Raw genomic sequence first — 21,860 nt, forward strand, 5'->3', positions numbered from 1 at the left:
ATCTTCTTATTACGTTATAAGATATGGGGTTCGACCAAAAAAGAAATATCCTGCACAGTCCTAGTCACCATAATATCAGAAGGAGGTGACAGTATTGGAAAAGGTGCAGTGGAGATCTACTGAGGTTTCGCCTGGAATGAATGCCTCAGTTCCGAGTTGAGTGTGGATTGGCAAGTTTCGCTTTCCTTGAGCAGACGAAGGCTGAGAGGAGAATTGATTGAGTGATGCAAAAGCATGAAATGGTAGATTGAGTGAAACCTTTGCCCATAGTCGATGGGTTTGAGAGCATCCAGCATAGATTTAAATTGAGGAACAAGTGTTTTCAAGGAGTTCTGAGACAATTTCATTTTGACTGAGAGAATAGTAGACACGTGGTACTGGCTGCCTGAGATGGTGAGGAGGCAGGTACTCTCGTAACATTGAAGAAGCATCTGGATAAGGACTTAAAATGTCAGGGAACAGTAGACAGTGGGTAAAGTGCAGGCAGGTGAGATTGTTCAATATACACATTGAGGTCTGAAGGTCTGTTTATCTATGGGATGTGTGACGCTGTAACCTTTATTTCAACCTGTAACCTTCCCACTGGGGAAGATGATGGCCTAGTGGTGTTATCATTGGTCTGTTCGCTAGCGAGTCTGAAGGTCTGTTTATCTATGGGATGTGTGACGCTGTAACCTTTATTTCAATACCATTGGGGAAGATGATGGCCTAGTGGTGTTATCATTGGTCTGTTCGCTAGCGACACCCTCACCACGTGAATTAATAAAGAAAAACTATCTTAAATAAATGTTGGCATCACTCTGCATCACTAAAGAGAAATCCAGCCAATGGTATCAACACTTTCCCGCATTGACTGAGGATACCTTTTTCAAACTCAGCTCTGGTCTGGTGTTTGGTTGTCTCCCGGTTAATCTCACTATTATTCGTCTGTGTCTCTGTCTCTCTCTCTCTCTAATAATAGAACAGCCTGATGGTCCTCTGGGACTTGACCTTTTAACTTTCATTAGCACAGACCTCATTTACAAGCTTACGTGCCCGGAGCTCTGCACATCTCTTATTAAAAGCATGGAATGGCAGCCTTGTCTGTTCGAGTATTCCCTTGGCTCACTGATCTCTCAATGATGAAATCTCTCTCGTCACCCCTACTGAAATCGCGCACACCGCACTGAAATAACATGAACACTTTTCCTAGATATCCTGAGCCAGCTGAAACGTCAAATCTACCAACTGCAGTTACCTTTTAATGAAATTCTCTCTCATGTTTCCAAGCAGCAGTGAATGTGGACGCAATTAATCTTATGGTCCTTCAGCAGAATAAAGAAACCTGCTCTCTCAGAAATCAGTTTGGTGAATTTCATTGCAAACACTTTACTGCAAGGCATTGCTTCTGGGGCAAGATAAAAATAACTACACAAAACAGGCCAGCCGTGGTCTCTGCAACATCTGCACAAGGACGGTTGAAAGCAACCTTGCTTCTGTGTTCAAATTCTTGTTCAATGAAGGCCTGCATGCCTTTCCATCTCGGACCTGCATCCTTCTGTACAGTTCCTGGTGCACTGGGTCACCCATAAAATGTTGTTAATCGTCTCTTGCTGAATTTTAATACTCTTCTCTCTTATTTTCTGTCTCCTATCGTTAACCTCACCCTTTTCCCAATTATATCGCATCTTTCATGTGTTGCTCACTCACTCACGTGTCTGGATGGCATTGAAGTAAAGCTGGCAACACCACATTTGATCCCCTCAACTATAATAATTGACTGTATATGCCCCACCGTCAAGTTCTCGTACACATCATTTATTCCCGCCTTCCAGTGAAAATGCTCAGTTTTTCCTGTCCGTGAACTAGCTCTCTGTCCTGGCCAGCAGATTTGGGATGAAAAATGTGAACCGACTATGTTAAAGTTGAGAAAAGAGAAACAGGGCCACAGCCCGTGGCAGTAAAAGACCTGGTACTGTCCATGCAAATAATCGGATAATGGGAAAATTCTAAAGTATCAAATGGAATCAGATAATGATTTCAGGAATGGATGGTAGGCCATTCATATTTACGTGCAATAGCGTGTACTTCAAGTTTGAACACCGACCTCTGAATTGGGAGTTTATCGACAGTGTTGTAAAATTCATAAACAGCACGTGGACCGGTTCTCCCACGTTTAATATGATAGTTACACCTGAAAAATTGTAGAGCCCCTAAATATGAATTGCCTACCATCCATTCCTGAAATCTTTATGATTCCATTTGATGCTTTAGAATTTTCCCATTATCCGATTATTTGCATGGACAGTACCAGGTCTTTTACTGCCACAGGCTGTGGCCCTGTTTCTCTCTTCTCAACTTTAACATAGTCGGTTCACATTTTTCATCCCAAATCTGCTGACTTTGTTTTCAGAATGCACAATGGGTTTGTATCTGGGACTTTGATGTTGTGGCCATTTCGGACACATGGATCGAACAGGGACGGGAATGGATGTGGCAGTTTCTGGGATTTAGATGTTTCAGTAAGAACAGAGAAAAATGTAAAAGACAGGGAGATGTGGCACTGTTAGTCAAGGACAGTGTTACAGTAGCAGAAAGGACGTTTGAGGACTCGTATACCGAGGTAGTATGGGCTAAGGTTAGAAACAGAAAGGGAGAGGTCACTCTGCTGGGAGGTTTCTATTGGCGTCCAAAAGGTTCCAGAGATGGAGTGGAAAGGATAGCAAAGATAATTCTGGATAGAAGCGAGAGTAACAGGGTAGTTGTTATGGGGGCTAACTTTCGAAATATTGACTGGAAATACTATACCATTGTTCGAGTACTTTAGATAGGTCAGATTTTGTTCAATGTGTGCAGGACGGTTTCCTGACACAGTATGTTAGACAGGCAACAAGGTACGAGGCCACATTGAATTTGGTGGTGGGTATTGAACCTGGCCAGGTGTTAGATTTGGAGGTAGGTTAGCACTTTGGTGATAGTGACCACAATTCGGTTATGTTTACTTTAGCGGTGGAAAATGATAGATATATGCTGCAGAGCACGAGTTATCGCTCAGGGACTGGCAATTATGTATGTGTCTGTCAAGCAGCGAGCGAGCCGTCGTTTACCAACGAAGTTGACTCTCTTAGCAAGTGGAAGAAGAAAGCTTACGTTAGGAGGCGACGTGAAGACTCAGACATGGTGCATGAGAGTTACCAGTTAGCCAGGAAAGTCTTTGAGTGAGAACTAAGAAGAGCCAGAAGGGGACATGATAGGTATTTGGCAGATAGGATCAAGGAAAACCTTGTGGCTTTCTGCAGGTAAATCAGGAGTAAACAATGATCAGAGAAAGATTGGGGCCAATCAAGAATAGTAGTGAGAAGTTGTGCATGGAGTCTGAGGTGATCGGAGAAGCTCTAAATGAATATTTCGTCAGTATTTACATTGGAAAAAGACAATGTTATCGTGGCGAATACTAAGGCTACGAGACATATTGGGATTGAGGTTCACAAAAAGGAGGTGTTTGTAATTCTGGAAAGTTTGCAAATTGATAAGTCCCCTGGGCCAGTTGGGATTCAATGTAGGATTCTCTGGGAAGCCAGGGTGGAGATTTCAGAGCCATTGGCTTTGATCTTTATGTCGTCATTGTCTACATGAAATGTGCCAGAAAGCTGGAGGATAGCAAATATTGTCCCCTTGTTCAAGAAGGGCGAGTAGGAACAGCCCTGGTGAGTATAGACCAGTGAGTCTTGTACGATTGAGGGTAAAGTGTTTCAAACTGCTCCAGAAGAGAGGATTTATAGTCACCAAGAGAGGAATCAGTTGATTGGGGGTAGTTGAGGCTTTGTGAAGTGCAGGTCGTGCCTCACAAGCCTTACTGAGTTCTTTAAGATGGGGACCAAACAAGTGGGTGAGGATAAAGCGTTTGAAGTGGTATATATGGATTTCAGTAAGGCGTTTGATCAGGTTCCCCACGGTAGGCTATTGCACAAAGTGCTCAGGTATAGGATTGAGAGTAATTTAGCAGTTTGGATCTGAGGTCGGCTATCTGAAAGAAGATAGAGGGTGGTTATTGACGGGAAATGTTTATCCTGGAGTTCAGTTACTTGGGGTGTACGGCAATAAACCGTTTTGTGGATACTGCTGTTTGTCATTTATATAAATGACCTAAATGTGTGCAGAGAAGAATGACTGAGTAAATTGGCAGATTACACGAATGTCGGTGGAGTTGTGGATAGTGCTGAAGAATGTTGTAGGTTGCAAAGCGACAGAGATATGCTGCAGAGCTGGCGTGTGAGTTAGGAAATGGAGTTTAATGCGGAAAAATGTGAAGTGATTCACTTTGGCAGGAGTAACCAGAGTAAAGAGTTCTGGGCTAATGGTAAGATGCTTGGTGATATAAATGAGCAGAGCGCTCTCGGTGTCCATGAGCATAAATCCTGATAGTTGCCACCTAGATTGATAGTGTTTTAAAGAAAGTGTTTGGGGTGTTAGCTTTTATTTGCAGAGGGATTGAATTTCGGAACCATGAGGTCATGCCGCAGCTGTACAAAGATCTGGTCTGGCTGCATTTGGAGTATTGCATACAGTTATGGTCACTGCATTATAGGAAGGATGTGGAAGCTATAGAAAGCGATCAGAGGAGATTTACTTGGAAGTTTCCTGGTTTGAAGGGAAGCTCTTATGAGTAAAGTCTGAGGGACTTGAGACAGTTTTCGTTATAGAGAATAAGGTTGAGAGGTGACTTAATTGACACATACGACAATCAAAGGGGTGGACAGGGTGGACAGTGAGAGCCGTTTTCATCGCATAGTGATGGCACGCACAAAGGAACACAGCTTTAAATTGAGGGATGATAGACATAGGAGCATTTGTTTTCCCTCGGAGAGTAGTAGTAGTACGGCGTGGAACACAGTCGTCTCGCCAACTTTAAGGTTATTTAAATGTTCATTGGAGAGACATATTGATGGAAATAGAATCAACTTCAGATTGGTTCCACAGATTGGCGCAACATCGAGGGCCGAAGGGACTGGAATATGCTGTAATTTTCTATGTTCTATGTTCGAGCAATGTGGCTGACCGAAACATGCATCAAATCTATTGCCACCTCCTATAATGGTGGGAAGTGCAGGTTCCCAGTCTCTATGATTGATAAACGTTTTGTATGTAATATAAATCTAAAGTCACAGTTCCCCATGGCGTCAAGTCACAGACAATTTACAGATGAGGAACATAAGAAAACTTGATATTTGGCAAATTTGAATGATGGTGCGCTGTTAATGCATCGCACTGCACTGGTCCCACAAGAACCAGCAATTTTCGGAGCAAAGTCAACACAATTTGATATTTGAGCATATTTCACAGACGAAGAGGAAAAAAAATCAAACATTCCCTCTCACGAGTAAGTTACTAAATAAATTCAAATAAATGATTATGATTGTTTAAATATTGGAAGGAATGATGAGGGAGCTGGTAAACCAGTGGAGTGGCGGAGATGTGGAAGTCACTACCTGCAACAATGACAAAATAAGATTCCTGGGGACTTAATGAGTATTTCTTTTAAACAAAAAGCTTAGTTCAATGGTTAACATTTTTGGATGATGGAAAGCTGAAATCAAAAACAAGCAAGGCAAACATTTGAGGAAGATATTAGGCCTGGGAGCATCTGTGGACAGAGGAGAGTTAACATCTTGAGTAGAACGTGACTTCTGGATGATGACAGATTTTATGCTGTGGACAGACGGGGCGCAGGAGTGAGTGGAACAGATGGGGAGCGTGCCCATTGTAAAAGCTAATGGGCCTGCTAGCTGTGATACAGGAGACAATTAACATTCCGAATGGGTGCGAATGATTGGGGTGAAAATTGGGCTGCCCCTGTTGAGCCCAGTGCCGACAGGACACAAACACGTGAAGGAGGAAGGGTGAATAATCATCGAAATGAAGGTTAGAGCTTCTTTTCTGAAGTTGTTCGTCTCCATTTTGAGTCTTGAACGGTATAAAGTGCAGAAGTGGAAATTGAGCTGTTTCTCCAGCTGCTCGAAGAGATGTTGAATTGCACAGCGTCTTCAAAGTACCTGAGACCATTAATCTCCTGTGGTTGTGTGATGGCATGATATGAAATCCGGAGTGGGGACTCGCATCCAAGTCATAATCTTACACATCATTGATTCGTCAAGATGAGCTCGTGTTTGGAGCCCGGTTTCATTATACCCATTAATGGTCACATCATTTCTCATTGGTGCAGAAGACAAGACTTCATTTCACAGTGTGTGCACATCAAAATCTAACTGTTGATGGAAATAAGCACGTGGCTGTGTACAAACCGTTTCTGAGGAGCGAGCTGTTACAGAAATCGAGGAGTAATTTGATAAGTTAAATGCTGTTCAGTATCGGTGGAGCAGCGTTCAGCTAATGTTCACATTTCACTTGGAACCACCAGCTGGGACGATGCTTGTTACCGCCCTGAAATTGCTCCTTCTGCAGCTATTGAACTGTGAGTTATGGTTTATTGAATGCATTCTCTTTATCATTGATAGGCCATTTATTACTTACATATAAATCAGATAATGTAACGATCAGTCCATGCGAAAGAAAATATTGACATGACGTGGAATGAACATTATATTCTCTTCATTTTGCTATGATGTTTATGCACGACTTTAGAAGGCATCAGAGCTCCCTCCCCCAAACACCATCCCATCACCATTCCCTGCAATCCTTGCATTTGTTTTGCGTGGCTACTGTACAGCTCACAGAGTTGAAAGCCTACTTAATTTGTGTCTTTTAGTAACCGATTCTCTCGCTGTTTTGGCAGCGTGTGTCGTGTGTAAACTTTCTGAACAATATCCACATTTGGCAAAGTTTGTGAAAGCGTAAAATGTAAATTGGTTTTCTTTTGAATTTCTAACATTTTTATTTTGGCTGGTATTTCTGCTGTTAGATTCCACCAAACTTTCTCCATAGTGTTGCATATCTACCATGCTGTTCACGTTCTCAAAGAAACAGAGGAACTGTGTGTCACTGTGATGTTGAGACATTTATGCACTTTTGGAAAGGATACAGGCACTATTTTCCGGAGTTAAGTTTTAAATTCATTGCTCTGATAAGGAGCACAGTTAGGTGTTTATCAAAAACAAAAACACTGTCCCGAAACTTTGACTCCACATTCTGTCCACAGACGCTGCCAGAACTGCTTGGATTCTTCTATCAATTTCTGCTTTCTGATTTCTATCAATTTCTGATTTCTAGTAACTGCAGTTCATCCTTTTTTGAACAAGTGTTTTTCTTACTTTTTGAGTTTGGTCAAAAGTTTGTCACTGCTCAGGGCAATGTCGATAACATGCTCTGCCTGTATTGGAACACTTGATGCTGAAAGCTCAGTCGGATCATCGGGTTAGTGGCTCTTCTGAAAGGTTTATGCGTTTTTCAAAAATACACTTTATTCATAAAACATCTTTATGTGCATGCATTATCTGTGAAGGAGATCACTTCTATATGGTAATTCATGCAGAAACGCATTGGTATTACATCAGACACAGTCCTGGGGAACAGACCGTAGAGCACGGAGGCCTGAGTCTCAGAACCCCTTGGTAAATAGTGCTGCAACTTTCTACAGACATACTCAGAAAAGACACATTTCACAATGAGCTCAGTGACAGTCTCTCCATCCCAACCCCAGAGCCGCTTCAATGGCAGCATGGGTTGGTTCAGGCAGTCCAGGCAGACGAGAAGGATCTCATAGGTACTGCCCTCCTCACAAGCAGCTAAGCAATGTCCTGGTGCTTGTTGGAAAGCGCTGGTGATGAGGCATTCCACCAAATTAGTTGGACAGTCTGCTCAGGGAGCAACACGGGCAGGATCCACCCTCTCCATTTCCCGCAGAGTCCAGAGATCACTAAAGGTGTGTGTGCAACGAGCCTCAGCACTGCACTGATCATTTCGCGCCGAGTTACTGAGAGAAAGTGTGTTTAGCAATTGCCTTTCTGAGTCAGGGGCAGGAGTGTTGCAAATTGAGGCAGGGCTGACCATAATATAAATTTTCTGACAGTGTCAGCTCTTCGTAAATGTCAATCCGTTTTAAACATATTTCCGGTTTTCTAGTGGGAGTTGTTCCAAACAGTTCTAAAGATGATTTGAACCGAAAACTCGAGGCAGTTTACTCGTTTTGATTTGATTTGTTTGCCCGCATTACTGTCACTTAAAGCAAGCAAACAAGAAATCAAATTCAAAGAAAATCTAAAACGGCTGGAAGATTTTCTGTTACCGTCCTGTGCGGCGGATTCTGGGCCACCAGTGAGCTCGCTGTCTGTGAAACAACAGTCAACCGCTGTGTGGAATGAGCTAACACAGATTCGGGTGTTACTCTCAGATTGCAATGATCGCAGGCGTCACCTTGTGATATAATTCATAGACCTGTTAATTTAAGCCACTTGCCATGCATTCACGGGTCGTATCAGGGTAGAACTGATGTGTTTCTATCGATATTGGTTAATACCATAATTTTCTTCAAATAAGCCCTTGGGAAAACCGTACCATTGTAATATCCAGAAAGAATCTTTTGCTCAATCTATTCTCAATGATGAACGGGTTAGGTGACAATTAATATTCGGACATTATTCATCTGACTGTTTCTATTTGTTCAAAGAAAATGGTGGTTGTTGACTTGGTCAGCGTTCATTTGGGCTGAAAGTCCAAACTAACGGTTGTGGTCTGAATTCATGGGCCAATGCATTCCATTGAGGTCAGGCACATCACAGAATATGAGGAAGACCATCGCAAAATCCGAATCAAGCATCCAGTCAAAGTTCAGCGATGTCATTGTAACCTGGTTGGGGACTTGCATGTGGTGTTTCCATGTTCTGTTTGCAGTAATTGCTGGTGGGACCTGCAGTTTTCTTAAATTGCCTGAATGAGCTAAGGTGAAGTGATGCCGTTAACTCCGACGGTGCCACTTCTATGGTTAAATGTTGGTCGTGGACAGATTAAACTCGTGACCCAATCGGCTGGATGGAAATCATTCCTGAGGAAGTTCCTCGTGCCCGAAACGTCGATTCTCCTGCTCCTCGGACGCTGCCTGACCTGCTGCGCTTTTCCAGCGACACATTTTCAGCTCTGATCTCCAGCATCTGCAGTCCTCACTTTCTCCTGGATGGAAATCAAGCCGAATTTCTTCGTCCCAGGTGCCAGTCTTCCTTCTGAAATCTTGTTCAGTTCAAGACAGCAAGTTAGGTAGTGTTTCTTTGATAAATCCAGAATATGCGTTGTTGATAATGGGGCACAGTTTAGGAATCAGAATGTGAATTGTACAGAAATTCCAGCAGCAGTTATCCAGTTATAGAGAAAGAATTAATATTCTGTTCAGATTCTGGTTGATGCCAAGGTGTACTTCTCTTTGACAGTTTTCATGTGTATATGTACAGAAATATCTTGCTTTGTGTTAAATACAGTTTCTGAATCTCCTTTTAAGCAAGCCTTACTCCTACTTAGACTGTGTCGTGGAATGGAATGAAAATATGAATACATTTTTCCAATTGCGAGTATAAGAGGTACAGTTAGTAAGTTTTGGGGACCCCAAAATTGGGGGGTGCAGTGGACAGCGAAGAGGGTTACCTCAGATTAAAACAGGATCTGGACTAGATGGGCCAATGGGCTGAGAAGTGGCAGATGGAGTTTAATTGAGATAAATGCGAGGTGCTGCGTTTTGGGAAAGCAAACCTTAGCAGGATTTATACACTTAATGGTAAGGTCCTAGGGAGTGTTGCTGAACAAAGTGACCTTGGGAGTGCAGGTTCATAGCTCCTTGTAAGGGGAGTCGCAGGTAGATAGGATAGTGAAGAAGGCGTTTGGTATGCTTTCCTTTATCGGTCAGAGTATTGGGTACAGGAGTTGGGAGGTCGAGTTGCGACTGTACAGGACATTGGTTAGGCCACTGTTGAAATATTGCGTGCATTTCTGGTCTCCTTCCTATCGGAAAGATGTTGTGAAACTTGAAAGGGTTCAGAAAGATTTACAAGGATGTTGCCAGGGTTGGGGGATTTCAGTTACAGGAAGAGGCTGGGGCTGTTTTCCCTGGAGCGTCGGAGGCTGAGGGGTGACCTTACAGAAGTTTATAAAATTATTAGGGGCATGGATAGGGTAAATAGGCAAAGTCTTTTCCCTGGGGTCGGGGAGTCTAGAACTAGAGGGCATCGTTTAGGGTGAGAGGGGAAAGGTATAAAAGAGACCTAAGGGGCACCGTTTTCACACAGTGGGTGGTATGAGTATGGAATAAGCTGCCAGAGGAAGTGGTGGAGGCTGGTACAATTGCAGTACTTAAGAGGCATTTGGATGAGTATATGAATAGGAAGGGTTTGGAGAGATATTGGTCGGGTGCTGGCAGGTGGGAATAGATTGGGTTGGGATATCTGGTCGGCATGGACTGGTTGGACCGAAGGGTCTGTTTCCATACTTTAAATCTCTATGACTCTGTGACTCTATTTGCCCTCTGTGTTTAACTACTAGGAAAAGATTAGCACTGCTCAGGCTGGAGGTCAGAGTCGAAATCGGTGGTGCTGGAAATGCAAAACCGGTCAGGCAGCATCAGAGCAGCAGCAGAGTCGACTTTTCCAGCAGGAGCTCTTCATCAGGAATCCTTCTCCTCGGATGTTGCCTGACCAGCTGTGCCTTTCCAGCACCACACTTTCAGACTTAGTTTGTCTACTGCCACATACGACAGAGACAGCAACTGAAATTCAACAATGACAAAATTTCAGTTTTCTAAGTATAATGTATTGATGCTGTCAATGTCAATGGATCCAGGGTGTAAACTAATTGACCAAAACTGCTTGCTTTATTATCTCTATTACAGACAATTCTGCCCCTGCAATATGATTAAAAGAACCCATTTATAAAAATTGAGATTTTAGTTGTTATTTAGTTAATACTCATGGAACTATCACAGATAAATACACAAAAGATCTACTGACGCAAAATTCCATTGACCATCGAGATTTTTACGGCAGCGATTAAGATTTTTAATTTTGAGAAACTGGGTGAAGTTATGGAATATACATCTGCACTATGTATGTATATGTATATATATAGTAGGATTCCTGGTGAAGAGATCATGATTGAAGAGTCAACTCTCCTGTTCATCGGATGCTGCCTGACAGGTTGTGCTTTTCCAGCTCCACAATTTTAGACCCAGATCTCTACCATCTGCCGTCCTCCGAGCAGACAAAGCAAAATAGATATGCACAGCACTTGGTTCGAAGACTACATTTCACGTTCTAGAGTTTCGAAACGTTATACACTCATTTATGATTAGTTTGATATCTGAAGAAAGGAGCTTTATTGAAATATATTAACATCGATGTTTTGGAGAGGAAGGATAACACTACCACGTTTTAAGCATGGTTGGAGAAACACAGTAGGTCCGGCAGCATCTGTGAAGAGAGAAACACTGTTAACATTTCAAGTCCGGCCTGTCTATTCTTCAGAACTGAATAATACATTAAAAAAGTGTCACCCCAGACCAGCAACGTTACATAATGCTTTTCTCTCCACGTAAACTGCTGGGATAGTTAAGTTCCTCCAGCCTTCTCTGTATTTATTCTAGAGTTCTAACCACCACAGTAATTTTCCATTCACTCGGTGTCTTATTTGTATTGATCTGTTTTGTGAAGCGGGTTGTCTTGTGGGAGTTCACAACAAGCAAGAGAAATCACGAAGTCGTTGGACGGAATTTAATTGAAAGCATTTTGGGTTTAGTTGGAATGATACCTGACTGGGGACCAAAACATGAATATTCTTTTCATCAAAAACGACGCTGTTCCAAACAATTGAAAGACATGTTTGAGTAGAGTTTGTGAACCTTCGAGACCAGGGGGTCAATTAGAATTCTACAAACGTTTAAAGAAATCTGAGAGTCGAAATTTTCAAATGCAACAGCATTCCAGAAATAGACCTCCCACTTGTCTGGAAAAGAAGTGAAATTATGCTATTGAGACAACAGATCTGCCAGAGAAAAAAACAAATGTAATCTAGACTTGGATCACTTGCATCTTATTTTCTTTCATTGTGATCGTTGCAATCTTTCAAGTCGGGAAACGGTGAGGCAGTTGGATTGCTTTTATGTGCGATTTATTTTTTCCAGAAATAACATTCTCAGGTTAGATGATAAAGAAGTTGATATTGAATGTCTCCGCTCATTAATTTGGCGATTTTTCTTATGTTGTTTTTTGTTGTTATACAATTAGAGAAGAGCATGAAATGCGAACTTCCAAGTTGTACAAATCATTTCAATATTCATTGGAATTATGAATAACTGACTTGTCAATCCACTAATGCATATTTAGAAACTATTAATTTGCAAAAAGAAAGAAAAGACCGAAGCACTTTCAGGAAACAATGTTCAACTCAAAGTTTTCTGTTTAAATTTGACTTGAATTCTTCAGTCCAGAAATCATTCCACTATTAGCGAAAGACTCAAAATCCAACTGCGTGTGTTTTTTTTTCAAATAATAAATGTCACACAAAATGAGAGGAGACTATTTTATTTAACGTCTATATTTTTCAGTTAATACATATTAAATGTTAAGTCGCAGTCAAAGCTGACAACTGTTCTGCGTTTTTGTCACTGTTCGTAATTTATTTTCTTAGATTCCCCAGCTCCATTAATACTGTATTGAATTACGGGGATTTCAGTCGAATTGGAATGACTATGTGAAATCTGAATGAATGCTACCATTAAAGAAAATAACTTGTTCCTGCCCTCCGTGTGTCGCTGAAGCAGACTGGAAATAAATGTGACATCTCGCTAATTGCACCGATTAAACTTGAAGTCGTCAGCAATTGGTGTTAGAATAGAGTATGTCAAACCCCGAAATGTGTAGAGCACTCTCACCAACATTCCACATTGAAAGCCATGTCCGCTACCATGTTGCAATAGAAATATCACGTGAGATAGTAAATAGCGAGTTTTGCTAAGATTTGTAGCTCAGGTTGAGGTTCTGATGGAGGTTTGCCCGCTGAGCGTGTAGATTCATTTCCAGACGTTCCGTCACCCTACGAGGTAACATCTTCAGTGGGCCTCAGGGTAAATGCTTAAAAAAAATCAAATGAATATACATGTTTCAAAATGCCAGAATTATTCATTAATTATATCTTGTCTAGAGTCACGACTAATGTTACTTCTGCAGCCATTGATTGGAACATGCTCCCATCAGCTGTATTGTTCAAAATGATGCAACTGATGTGACATGGATTTTTCGTTTTCCAAAACTGCCCAGTTAGTAACGAACAACAAAAGTGTTCTCTATCACATTAATATAAACAATCAATCTTGTACGATCTTAAGCAGTGCTTCAAAACTGTTTACTGTCTTTCCTAACATCTTTTTCTACTGAATCAACTGAACTCTCGCAATTTTAAGTACCTTGACATGTATTTAACAGTGTGCAAAATAATAGACCAAAATTCTCACGCACGTAGTAATTATGCAACAGTACATGGGAGAGAACAGCCGATACAATGAACGGTTTAAGAATTCTTTAGTTCTGAAATTGTTTTGAGTGTTAGTGCATGACTGAAATCCAGCTGTGTGCTTTTTTTTTCTAATGAGAAGTGTAAAACGAGAGGATAATTATTTATTTAACTTCTATATTTTTCCGATAATACATATTAAGTGTTAAGTCGCATTCAAAAATGACAACTGTTCTACGTTTTATCGCGGTTAGTAATTTGGTTCTCTATATTTCCCTGCTTGACCAATACTGTGCTGAATTATGGAGATTTCAGTCTAATTGGAATTGCTTTGTGAAATCTAAATGAACGTACTAATGCAGAGAGAAAAAAAACAAGTTGTTCCTGCCTTTCTCATGTAGCTGAAGCAGACTGGAAATAAACTTGACATCTCGCTAATTACACCGATTATACTTGAAGTCGTCAGTCAGCATCCCGTGTTTGAATAGAGTATGTCAAGACTAAGTGTGTGGAGTACAGTAATTACACCAACTCTCAACTCATTCCACATTGAAAACCATGTTCTCCACCATAGAACATTACAGCGCAGTACAGGCCCTTCGGCCTTCGATGTTCCGCCGACCTGTCATACCAATCTGAGACCCATCTAACCTACACTATTCCATGTACGTCCATATGCTTCTCCAATGATGACTTAAATGTACATAAAGTTGGCGAATCTACTACCGTTGCAGGCAAAACATTCCATATCCTTACTACTCTCTGAGTGAAGAAACTATTTCTGACATCTGTCCTATATCTATCATCCCTCATTTTAAAGCTATGCCCTCTCGTGCTCACCGTCACCATACTTGGAAAAAGGCTCTCGCGGTCCACCCTATCTAACCCTCTGATTATCTTATATGTCTCAATTAAGTGACCTCTCAACCTTCTTTCTAATGAAAACAACCTCAAGTCCCTCAGCCTTTCCTCATAAGACATTCCTTCCATACCAGGCAGCATCCTAATAAATCTCCTCTGCATCCTTTCCAAAGTTTCCACATCTTTCTGACCAGAACTGTACACAATACTCCAAGTGTGGCTGCACCAGAGCTTTGTACATCTATAGCATAACCTCCTCGTTCCGGAACTCGATCCCTCTATTAATAAAAGCTAAAACATTGTATTTCCATATTGCAATAGAAGTATCATGAGAGCTAGTAAATGTTTTAAAAGCTAATCAAGTGGACATACGTGCTCCAAAACACCAGAATTATTTATTAAATACATCTTGTATAGAGTCACGGCTGATATTACTCCAGCATCCTTTGGTTGGAACAGTGCTCCCGTAAGATGCATTGTTCAATGACGTGACTTGGATTTGGCGTTTTCCAAAACTGGTGCAATTCGCAAGGTACATCAAAAGTGTGATCTATCGCCTTAAAGTAAACAACCTATCTTGTATAATCTAACACAATCCTTCAAAATAAAATGTGATCCCTATTATCTTTTTCTACCAAATCAACCGAGCTCTGGCAATTTTAAGTCTCTTGACATACAGGTAACAGTGTGCAAAATAACAGACCAAAATTCTCACAAACTTAAAAATTATGCAGCAGCACATGGGAGAGAACAGCCGATATAGTGAGCGGTTTAAGTAAATGAAAATTAAAAGTTTGAGAAAGAGGTGAGGCTGAAATTTGATTAAGTTGAATAAGGACAAAATTCCAGTGAACGCACCAGCCTGCAGGACATTGTTTTAGATTTTTGTTCCTCATTTTACATGACTAACTACATTCTTAAAGGAGCAAGCATTAAATATTCTGCATTGAACTGAGGGGATGTTGCCCACACATCATAAACACGGGAAAGAATGGATCAGTTCGATGAATGCAGGTTATACGAGAATCTGTACAGCAGGGACAGAATGAATCAATGCATAGGGGAAGTGACCATTTTTCAACACACTGTACAGGGCGGTGCATCTTCTCTTAAATCGTGAAAGTAGAGTTAAAACACCGAGATTGAAAACAGTTCATTCGGGGTTTACGGATTATTTGAAATTTGCACGGGAAAACAAATCACCGGAAATTGAAAATGATCAAAGTTTGTCGCATAATCTGAGAAACGTTAAATTTATTTAAATTCCCAACAAGTTTCGATTCCTGCTTGACCTTACGAGGGGAATACAATATCTTATTAATGAACGTCATTAACAGGGCAAACTCAGTACATTTGAGTCTTTAAAAAATACAGAATGGGTTCATCATCATCCTGTCCCCAGTGCAGTTGAATATATATGTATGTACTGGAGTGACAATTTGAGCGCAACAAGGAAATGAAAGGGAACTAATTAAGCTGGTTGTTCAAAGAGATAGCGTTGACCCACCGGACCCAGTGACCTCCTTCCTGTGTTTTGTCCAAGGGAAGTGTTTGTCGGCAGTTACATATTAAACTGTCTCTTTTGATGCATGGTATGACTGCATGTTTAGGAATTGGTGAAATTGAGAATTGCTGCTTTTCATTGTTGATGACTGAGCCTTGTGATGCTGCTGCCTTGCAGACACAGGAACAGTGAGAAGCCGAATGTTTAAGATACCAAATGCGACACTTAAGTCGAATTGGAGAGTTACTCGCTGACGAAATACTGTCAGTTGCTGTTTATTTCAGCACTGTTGATCGAGCAAAAATCTTAGTATCCTGAAACCCTTTGATGGGGGCGCCTTGCTTTAGCCGCTAGGAAATATTAATGCTCTCTTCAGGAATAACGTTGAGTAGGTCGGGAGTGCAGCAGCAAGCAGAGCAATTAGTCATTTTGTGAAACATTCACACTGCCCCAACACATCCCAAAGAGGCTCACCACAGGTCCCAATGTGTTGGGTTGTCGTTGTCCGTGTCTGTGTGAAAACTTTGAAGATAAATTTAGAAGAAATAAATGGCAGCATTTGTTTGCTCCAGAAATTATATTTTCTGATTTATAAGTATTACATGAAACTATGATTTCTCATTTCCAGGTATCACTTACTTCTCAATGTAATGATAATACTCCACCCCAGTTTGTTTGATCTGTTTAATTCATGTCGAGGTGTTGCATTGCTTCCTAACACTATAATTCTCATCCGTCTATTTCAGGTAGACTTGTCGACACTCAGGCCGATTTGAGAGGTAATTGCATGTTATTTTAATAGAGCATGGAATCCCTACACTGGGGTTTATCTGTTCAGACGCGAAGCTGTGGTGATAGTCTCCATGCATTAGTGTTCGTTTGTTAACCAGCTCTTTGTTTATAACTGAGAGGGGGAGGCATTACTGCTGAAGGTCTCCAGTTCAAGTATTCCTGGACAACAGAGTGTGAAGCTTTATCTCCCACACGCAATGCTGTCCTCAAAGACAGAGACAAAGAATGGGGAGAATGTGAAAGATTAATTCCCATCCACACCGCAGTACTCAGATACAGAGACAGTGAATAGAGACGGTGTGAAAAGCCAGCTGCACACAGAGTGCTGCTGTTGGAAACGTATTCAAATTACTTCACTCACTCGTGAGCGCTGACATTGTGCGCACATCACCGCGCATCCCGCAACGTTTCCGGCTGTGATAGACACAGTACTGTTTCATTTTATGATGCTCCCAGGGGTGATCGGTTGAGCCTTCCTGCCAATCATTGCTGAGAACGATAGAACCCAGACCATTATTGACCCCGCCCCTTCGGTTTCCCTGAAGTTCAAGTGTTTTCTGAACACTTGCCTTGATGGTGGCAGCTCCAACAGCAGTCGAAATGCTCATCACCACCCAGGGACAAAGCAACCCCTCCTTAATTGGCACTACATCCACAAACTTCAACTCTCTCCATCACCAACGCTCAGTGCAGCAGTGTGCATGATCTACATGATGCACTGCATATACACCAAAAATCTTCAGACGGCACCTTTCAAACTCGCGACCAGTTCCGTCTAGGAGGGCAATGGCAGACAGTACATGGGAGCAGCAATCCCTGCAATTTCCCCAAAGGCACTCACCATCAGGACTCGTAATCATGTCGCCGTTCCTTCAATGTCGTCGATCAAAATCCGGAAAGTCCCTCGCTGAGGGACATTGAGGGTCTACAAACAGCAAATGGACTGCAGCGGTTCGAAAAGGCTCGGGAGGATGTTGACCCAAGTGGTGATGTTCACTTTGCACAGATGGAATAAATTCCCACATTGTCCTGTTGAGATAATTTTCTCAATGGGGCCATTTGACGAACTCTCCCTTTCTGTGATGAATACCATTTTATAAAATACCCTTCCCCTTTCAGCATTCCCAGTTGGTGTTTTGCGTTATTTTGTAGCAGAGTGCATTTCTCCCATACCCTGACCCTGATTGCTTGGTGAATGGGGGGTAACGGCTCTGGTGCGCGTTTTCATGCTTGTAACTTGTTAACCTTCGTTTCTATTTTTGCATCTTACAGAGGCATTTCGTCTGAGACTTGAGAATGGGGGCGGTCGTTGTGCTGGTCGATTAGAGATTGAATTCAATGGACAGCGGTTTACTGTCAATCATAATGAATGGGACCTTCCGGATGCTACTGTTGTGTGTCGGCAGCTGAACTGTGGTACCGCTGTGTCTGCTCTCGGTGGGGCTCACTTTGGACCAGGATCCGGACTCGTTATATACTTGGGCATTGAGTGCAAAGGGACCGAACGTATGGTGTTGGAGTGTCCAATAAGCAGAATTGATAACAACGGCACCTCACACGACAATGATATTGGTGTCATCTGTTCAGGTAAAAATCTACTGTCATTTCTATGTAATTTAATCACAATCCAGTGCTGTGAAACTAGAAGTGGATATGATAGCAGAATGAAAACTGCCCAATAATTATAAACAGAATAACAATGGAATTTATTTCATTGGATTTATTCGGTATCGTCATATAATGTGTTGAACATTTGAAGGCAATGGGAGAGGTGAGTACCTGTTACTGTTTACGCTCCTGTGAAGGGGAAGGAGAGGTGTCCAAAGTGATGTCACTTGAAGCCAAATCGAAAGATACCCCCCTGGAACTATCACATTTACAACCCAATTTATAATGAGACTCGACACTGTGTTGGCGAGCAGAATCACTTGTCATTTATCTTTAGCCTGAAAGTCGTTTTCTCTTTGACGAGCTGAGGATCAGGATTCTGGTGATGAACACAAGTGAGATTGACAGGGCTGCAAACTCACACTGATTGACGGAATCATTTGTATCCAGAGATTTCAGATCTGCCATTAATCTGATGAATGTTCTTCCGTCAATAATATGAATTGGTATTGTTTGTAGTCGTTATGATTCAATGTTTCTCTTTTCAGACCACATCATTCCGAGGTTGGTCCCTGGAAATTCCCAATGCTTCGGCAGACTGGAGGTCCTGTTTGGTGACACCTGGAAAACAGTGTGTGGTCTTGACTGGGATTTGAAAAACGCTAATGTGGTCTGTGCGCAGCTTCATTGTGGAGTGGCAGTGTCTGTTTCAAGCTCTGCTCATTCTGGCGGCAGTACTGTGCTCATGGGGACTGAGGTGTTTAAATGTACGGGCAATGAGACTCAGCTGGGGAAGTGCCCTTGGTCTTCAACCACGCACCAGGATTGCATTGGACACAACAGTGTCACCCTGATATGTTCAGGTGAGGACAGATGTAATGGAGAAAGAGGGACGCATTTCGCTTTAATGTTTGCAAAAGTAATACTGCTGGCATTGCTGACATTGCTCTAACTGTGCCAGATTTTAAACAGTGCTTGTAGTTTCCAAACTAGTCAAGCAACTAGCTGCAATGTGGCATAGTGAACACGCAATTATTGGGACATAAGGTAGTTCAAAAATATTGCAATTGTGTTGGAAAAGAGATTTCGTCAAGTTTGTAAACTGTCTGCACTCAACATGTTTTATTGTCTCCATTGTGTAAACGTCGAATCATTAAGATAGTAGTGAGCAGGTGTTAACGTAGGTAAATTGAAGTGAATATCAATTAAATTCATGTCAGGCTTTTCTTTTAACTTTTCCGGCCCCCCTTAACATTTTTGAACAGTGTATCTAAACTGTTTAAAATAATGAAACAGCACTCTCTCCGACAAATTCTTCAGCATGCATTTACAGCTCACAATACTTCATCATATAACATTTGTCATCATGGACATTTGTTCAACCATCGCATTCTGAACGTAACATGGCGTCTGGAGGCGATCCTACGCATTCCGTCACCATCACGTCGGTTTGAACTTACCTTTCTTAAGACCACTGTGTAATTTATAATAGTGTCCATATGATCAGTTATCCAATTCAGTGTCATTCCAATGCACACCACACCTCTTGCCCTAACCTTAACCTTTGTGCCTATTACTCTTCCAAAGATCGGCTAACGGAAGTAATTTATTTTCCTCAGCTGACTTATTTGAGCAGTCACATTCTCGGGTAACTTCAGCTCCATTGTTTCAATGCAAACGACAGCTGGTCTCATACAATCTTCTCGAAAATAGAAGCGTCGTTGTATGTCTACTCCAGTATCGCTTGCTCGTATCTCCTCAAAGACCATGACATCCTTTGTGAATAATGTGTTGTACATAATTGTACACACCGCTTTTTATTATCCTAAAGACAACTGGATAACAATCAACGTGGCTTCTCTGCTTCTGCAGTAACTAACTCTAACTCCACATTGAAGTTAAAGTTGCAAAGCTGATTAGCGTGTCATGTATTGTATCAACTTGAAGCCCTCAGCCCTTCTTTCTATACGCACTTATTCAAAATCCGAATAGAGAAAAAGTGAAACCTCCACATACAGATTTCCTGTCACTTTCCTGGCTGCCAGAATATGCCCCCTAATGCTTTTTTGAATTAAGTCCCATTTGTCACTTGTCTATCCGTTCTGCCGTCCTTTCATTGCCCGACTAAAGTTGATAGCTACCATCCTTAATGGTTTGAACACATTAATGTCTTGTATCATGAGCTATTACTTTGCATCTTAATGCAAACTTGGGAAATCCCTTCTTTCAAAACCACAAATGTGAGGCTGTTATTAGTATCCTTACTATGCTTTTAAACGTCATGAATGTCTCAATTATCTTAAACTGCTAAACTCCCTTGTTGACCATATTTAATTGAAGTGCTTTAATATCGAAAATATTGGTAACTTCTGCCATTCGAGTCGCATTGGAGTGCAGCATTTCCGACGGAGATCCAGTAACTCAGTTGGCCGAATGGCTGGGATGTGATGTAAGTTGATGCTGACAGCATTGGTGCAATACCTACTGGGTCTGAACTTGGCCTGAATGTCTCCATCGTTCGCCCTTCAGCTGCTTAGTGGTAACCTTCAGGCTCAATCGCCATCAGTTTGTCTCTCTCTCTCTCTCACGAGCGTGTAGTTATATGATCATCTTGACTTTGGTGACTCCTCCTTCAAAGCTAATCCAACTTCGCGAGCACTCATCACCAAATGCAGCACAGATTTTCACTGAGCATAGAGTGTTAAAACGCATCCTCATTATTTAAATTCGACAGGACTCGGCATGAGTCATCACAAGCAGTCTGTTAGGAAGATTATTTCACTGTGAGTGTTACAAGCAGGTTCGTGAAGTAAACGTAATTATTTTAGAACATTGAACAGTGCAGCACAGAACAGGCCCTTCAGCCCACGATGTTGTGCCGACCACTGATACTCATGAATGCACCCTCACATTTCTGACCATACGCATGTCCAGTCGTCTCTTAAATGTCCCCAATGACCTTGCTTCCACAACTGCTGCTGGCAACGCATTCCATGCTCTCACAACTCTCTGTGTAAAGAACCCGCCTCGGACATCCCCTCTATAGTTTCCTCCAACCAGCTGAAAACTATGACCCCTCGTGTTAGTCCTTTCTGCCCTGGGAAATAGTCTCTGGCTATCGACTCTACCTATGCCTCTCATTATCTTGTATACCTCAATTAGGTCCCCTCTCCTCCTCCTTTTCTCCAATGAAAACAGTCCGAGCTCAGTCAACCTCTCTTCATAAGATAAGTCCTCCAGTCCAGGCAGCATCCTGGTAAACCTCTTCTGAACCCTCTCCAAAGCATCCACATCTTTCCTATAATAGGGCGACCAGAACTGGACACAATATTCCAGGTGCGGTCTAACCAAAGTTTTATAGAGCTGCAACAAAATCTCACGACTCTTAAACGCAATCCCCCTGTTAATGAAAGCCAAAACACCATATGCTTTCTAAACAACCCTGTACGCTTGTGTGGCCATTTTAAGGGATCTATGTACCTGCACACCAAGATCCCGCTGTTCCTCCACACTGCCAAGAATCCTATCCTTAATCCTGTACCCAGCTTTCAAATTTGACCTTCCAAAATGCATCACCTCGCATTTATCCAGGTTGAACTCCATCTGCCACCTCTCAGCCCATCTCTGCATCCTGTCAATGTCCCGCTGCAGCCTACAACAGCCCTCTATACTATCA

General features: G+C 41.9%; 1 protein-coding gene across 1 annotated transcript in view; it reads left to right on the forward strand.

Moving 5' to 3' along the window:
- Positions 1 to 3,378: 3,378 nt before the first annotated feature.
- Positions 3,379 to 21,860, forward strand: part of LOC122543741 (scavenger receptor cysteine-rich type 1 protein M130-like) — a 33,085-nt gene continuing 14,603 nt past the window's right edge. Inside the window, exons 1-4 of the mRNA XM_043682502.1 lie at positions 3,379 to 3,538; positions 16,531 to 16,563; positions 17,849 to 18,163; positions 18,733 to 19,047. Of these exons, the coding sequence (XP_043538437.1) occupies positions 3,379 to 3,538; positions 16,531 to 16,563; positions 17,849 to 18,163; positions 18,733 to 19,047 (823 nt within the window). The remainder of the gene's footprint in view (positions 3,539 to 16,530; positions 16,564 to 17,848; positions 18,164 to 18,732; positions 19,048 to 21,860) is intronic.

Source organism: Chiloscyllium plagiosum, chromosome 44 (genome assembly GCF_004010195.1).
Source record: "Chiloscyllium plagiosum isolate BGI_BamShark_2017 chromosome 44, ASM401019v2, whole genome shotgun sequence".
Taxonomy (NCBI): Eukaryota; Metazoa; Chordata; class Chondrichthyes; order Orectolobiformes; family Hemiscylliidae; genus Chiloscyllium; species Chiloscyllium plagiosum.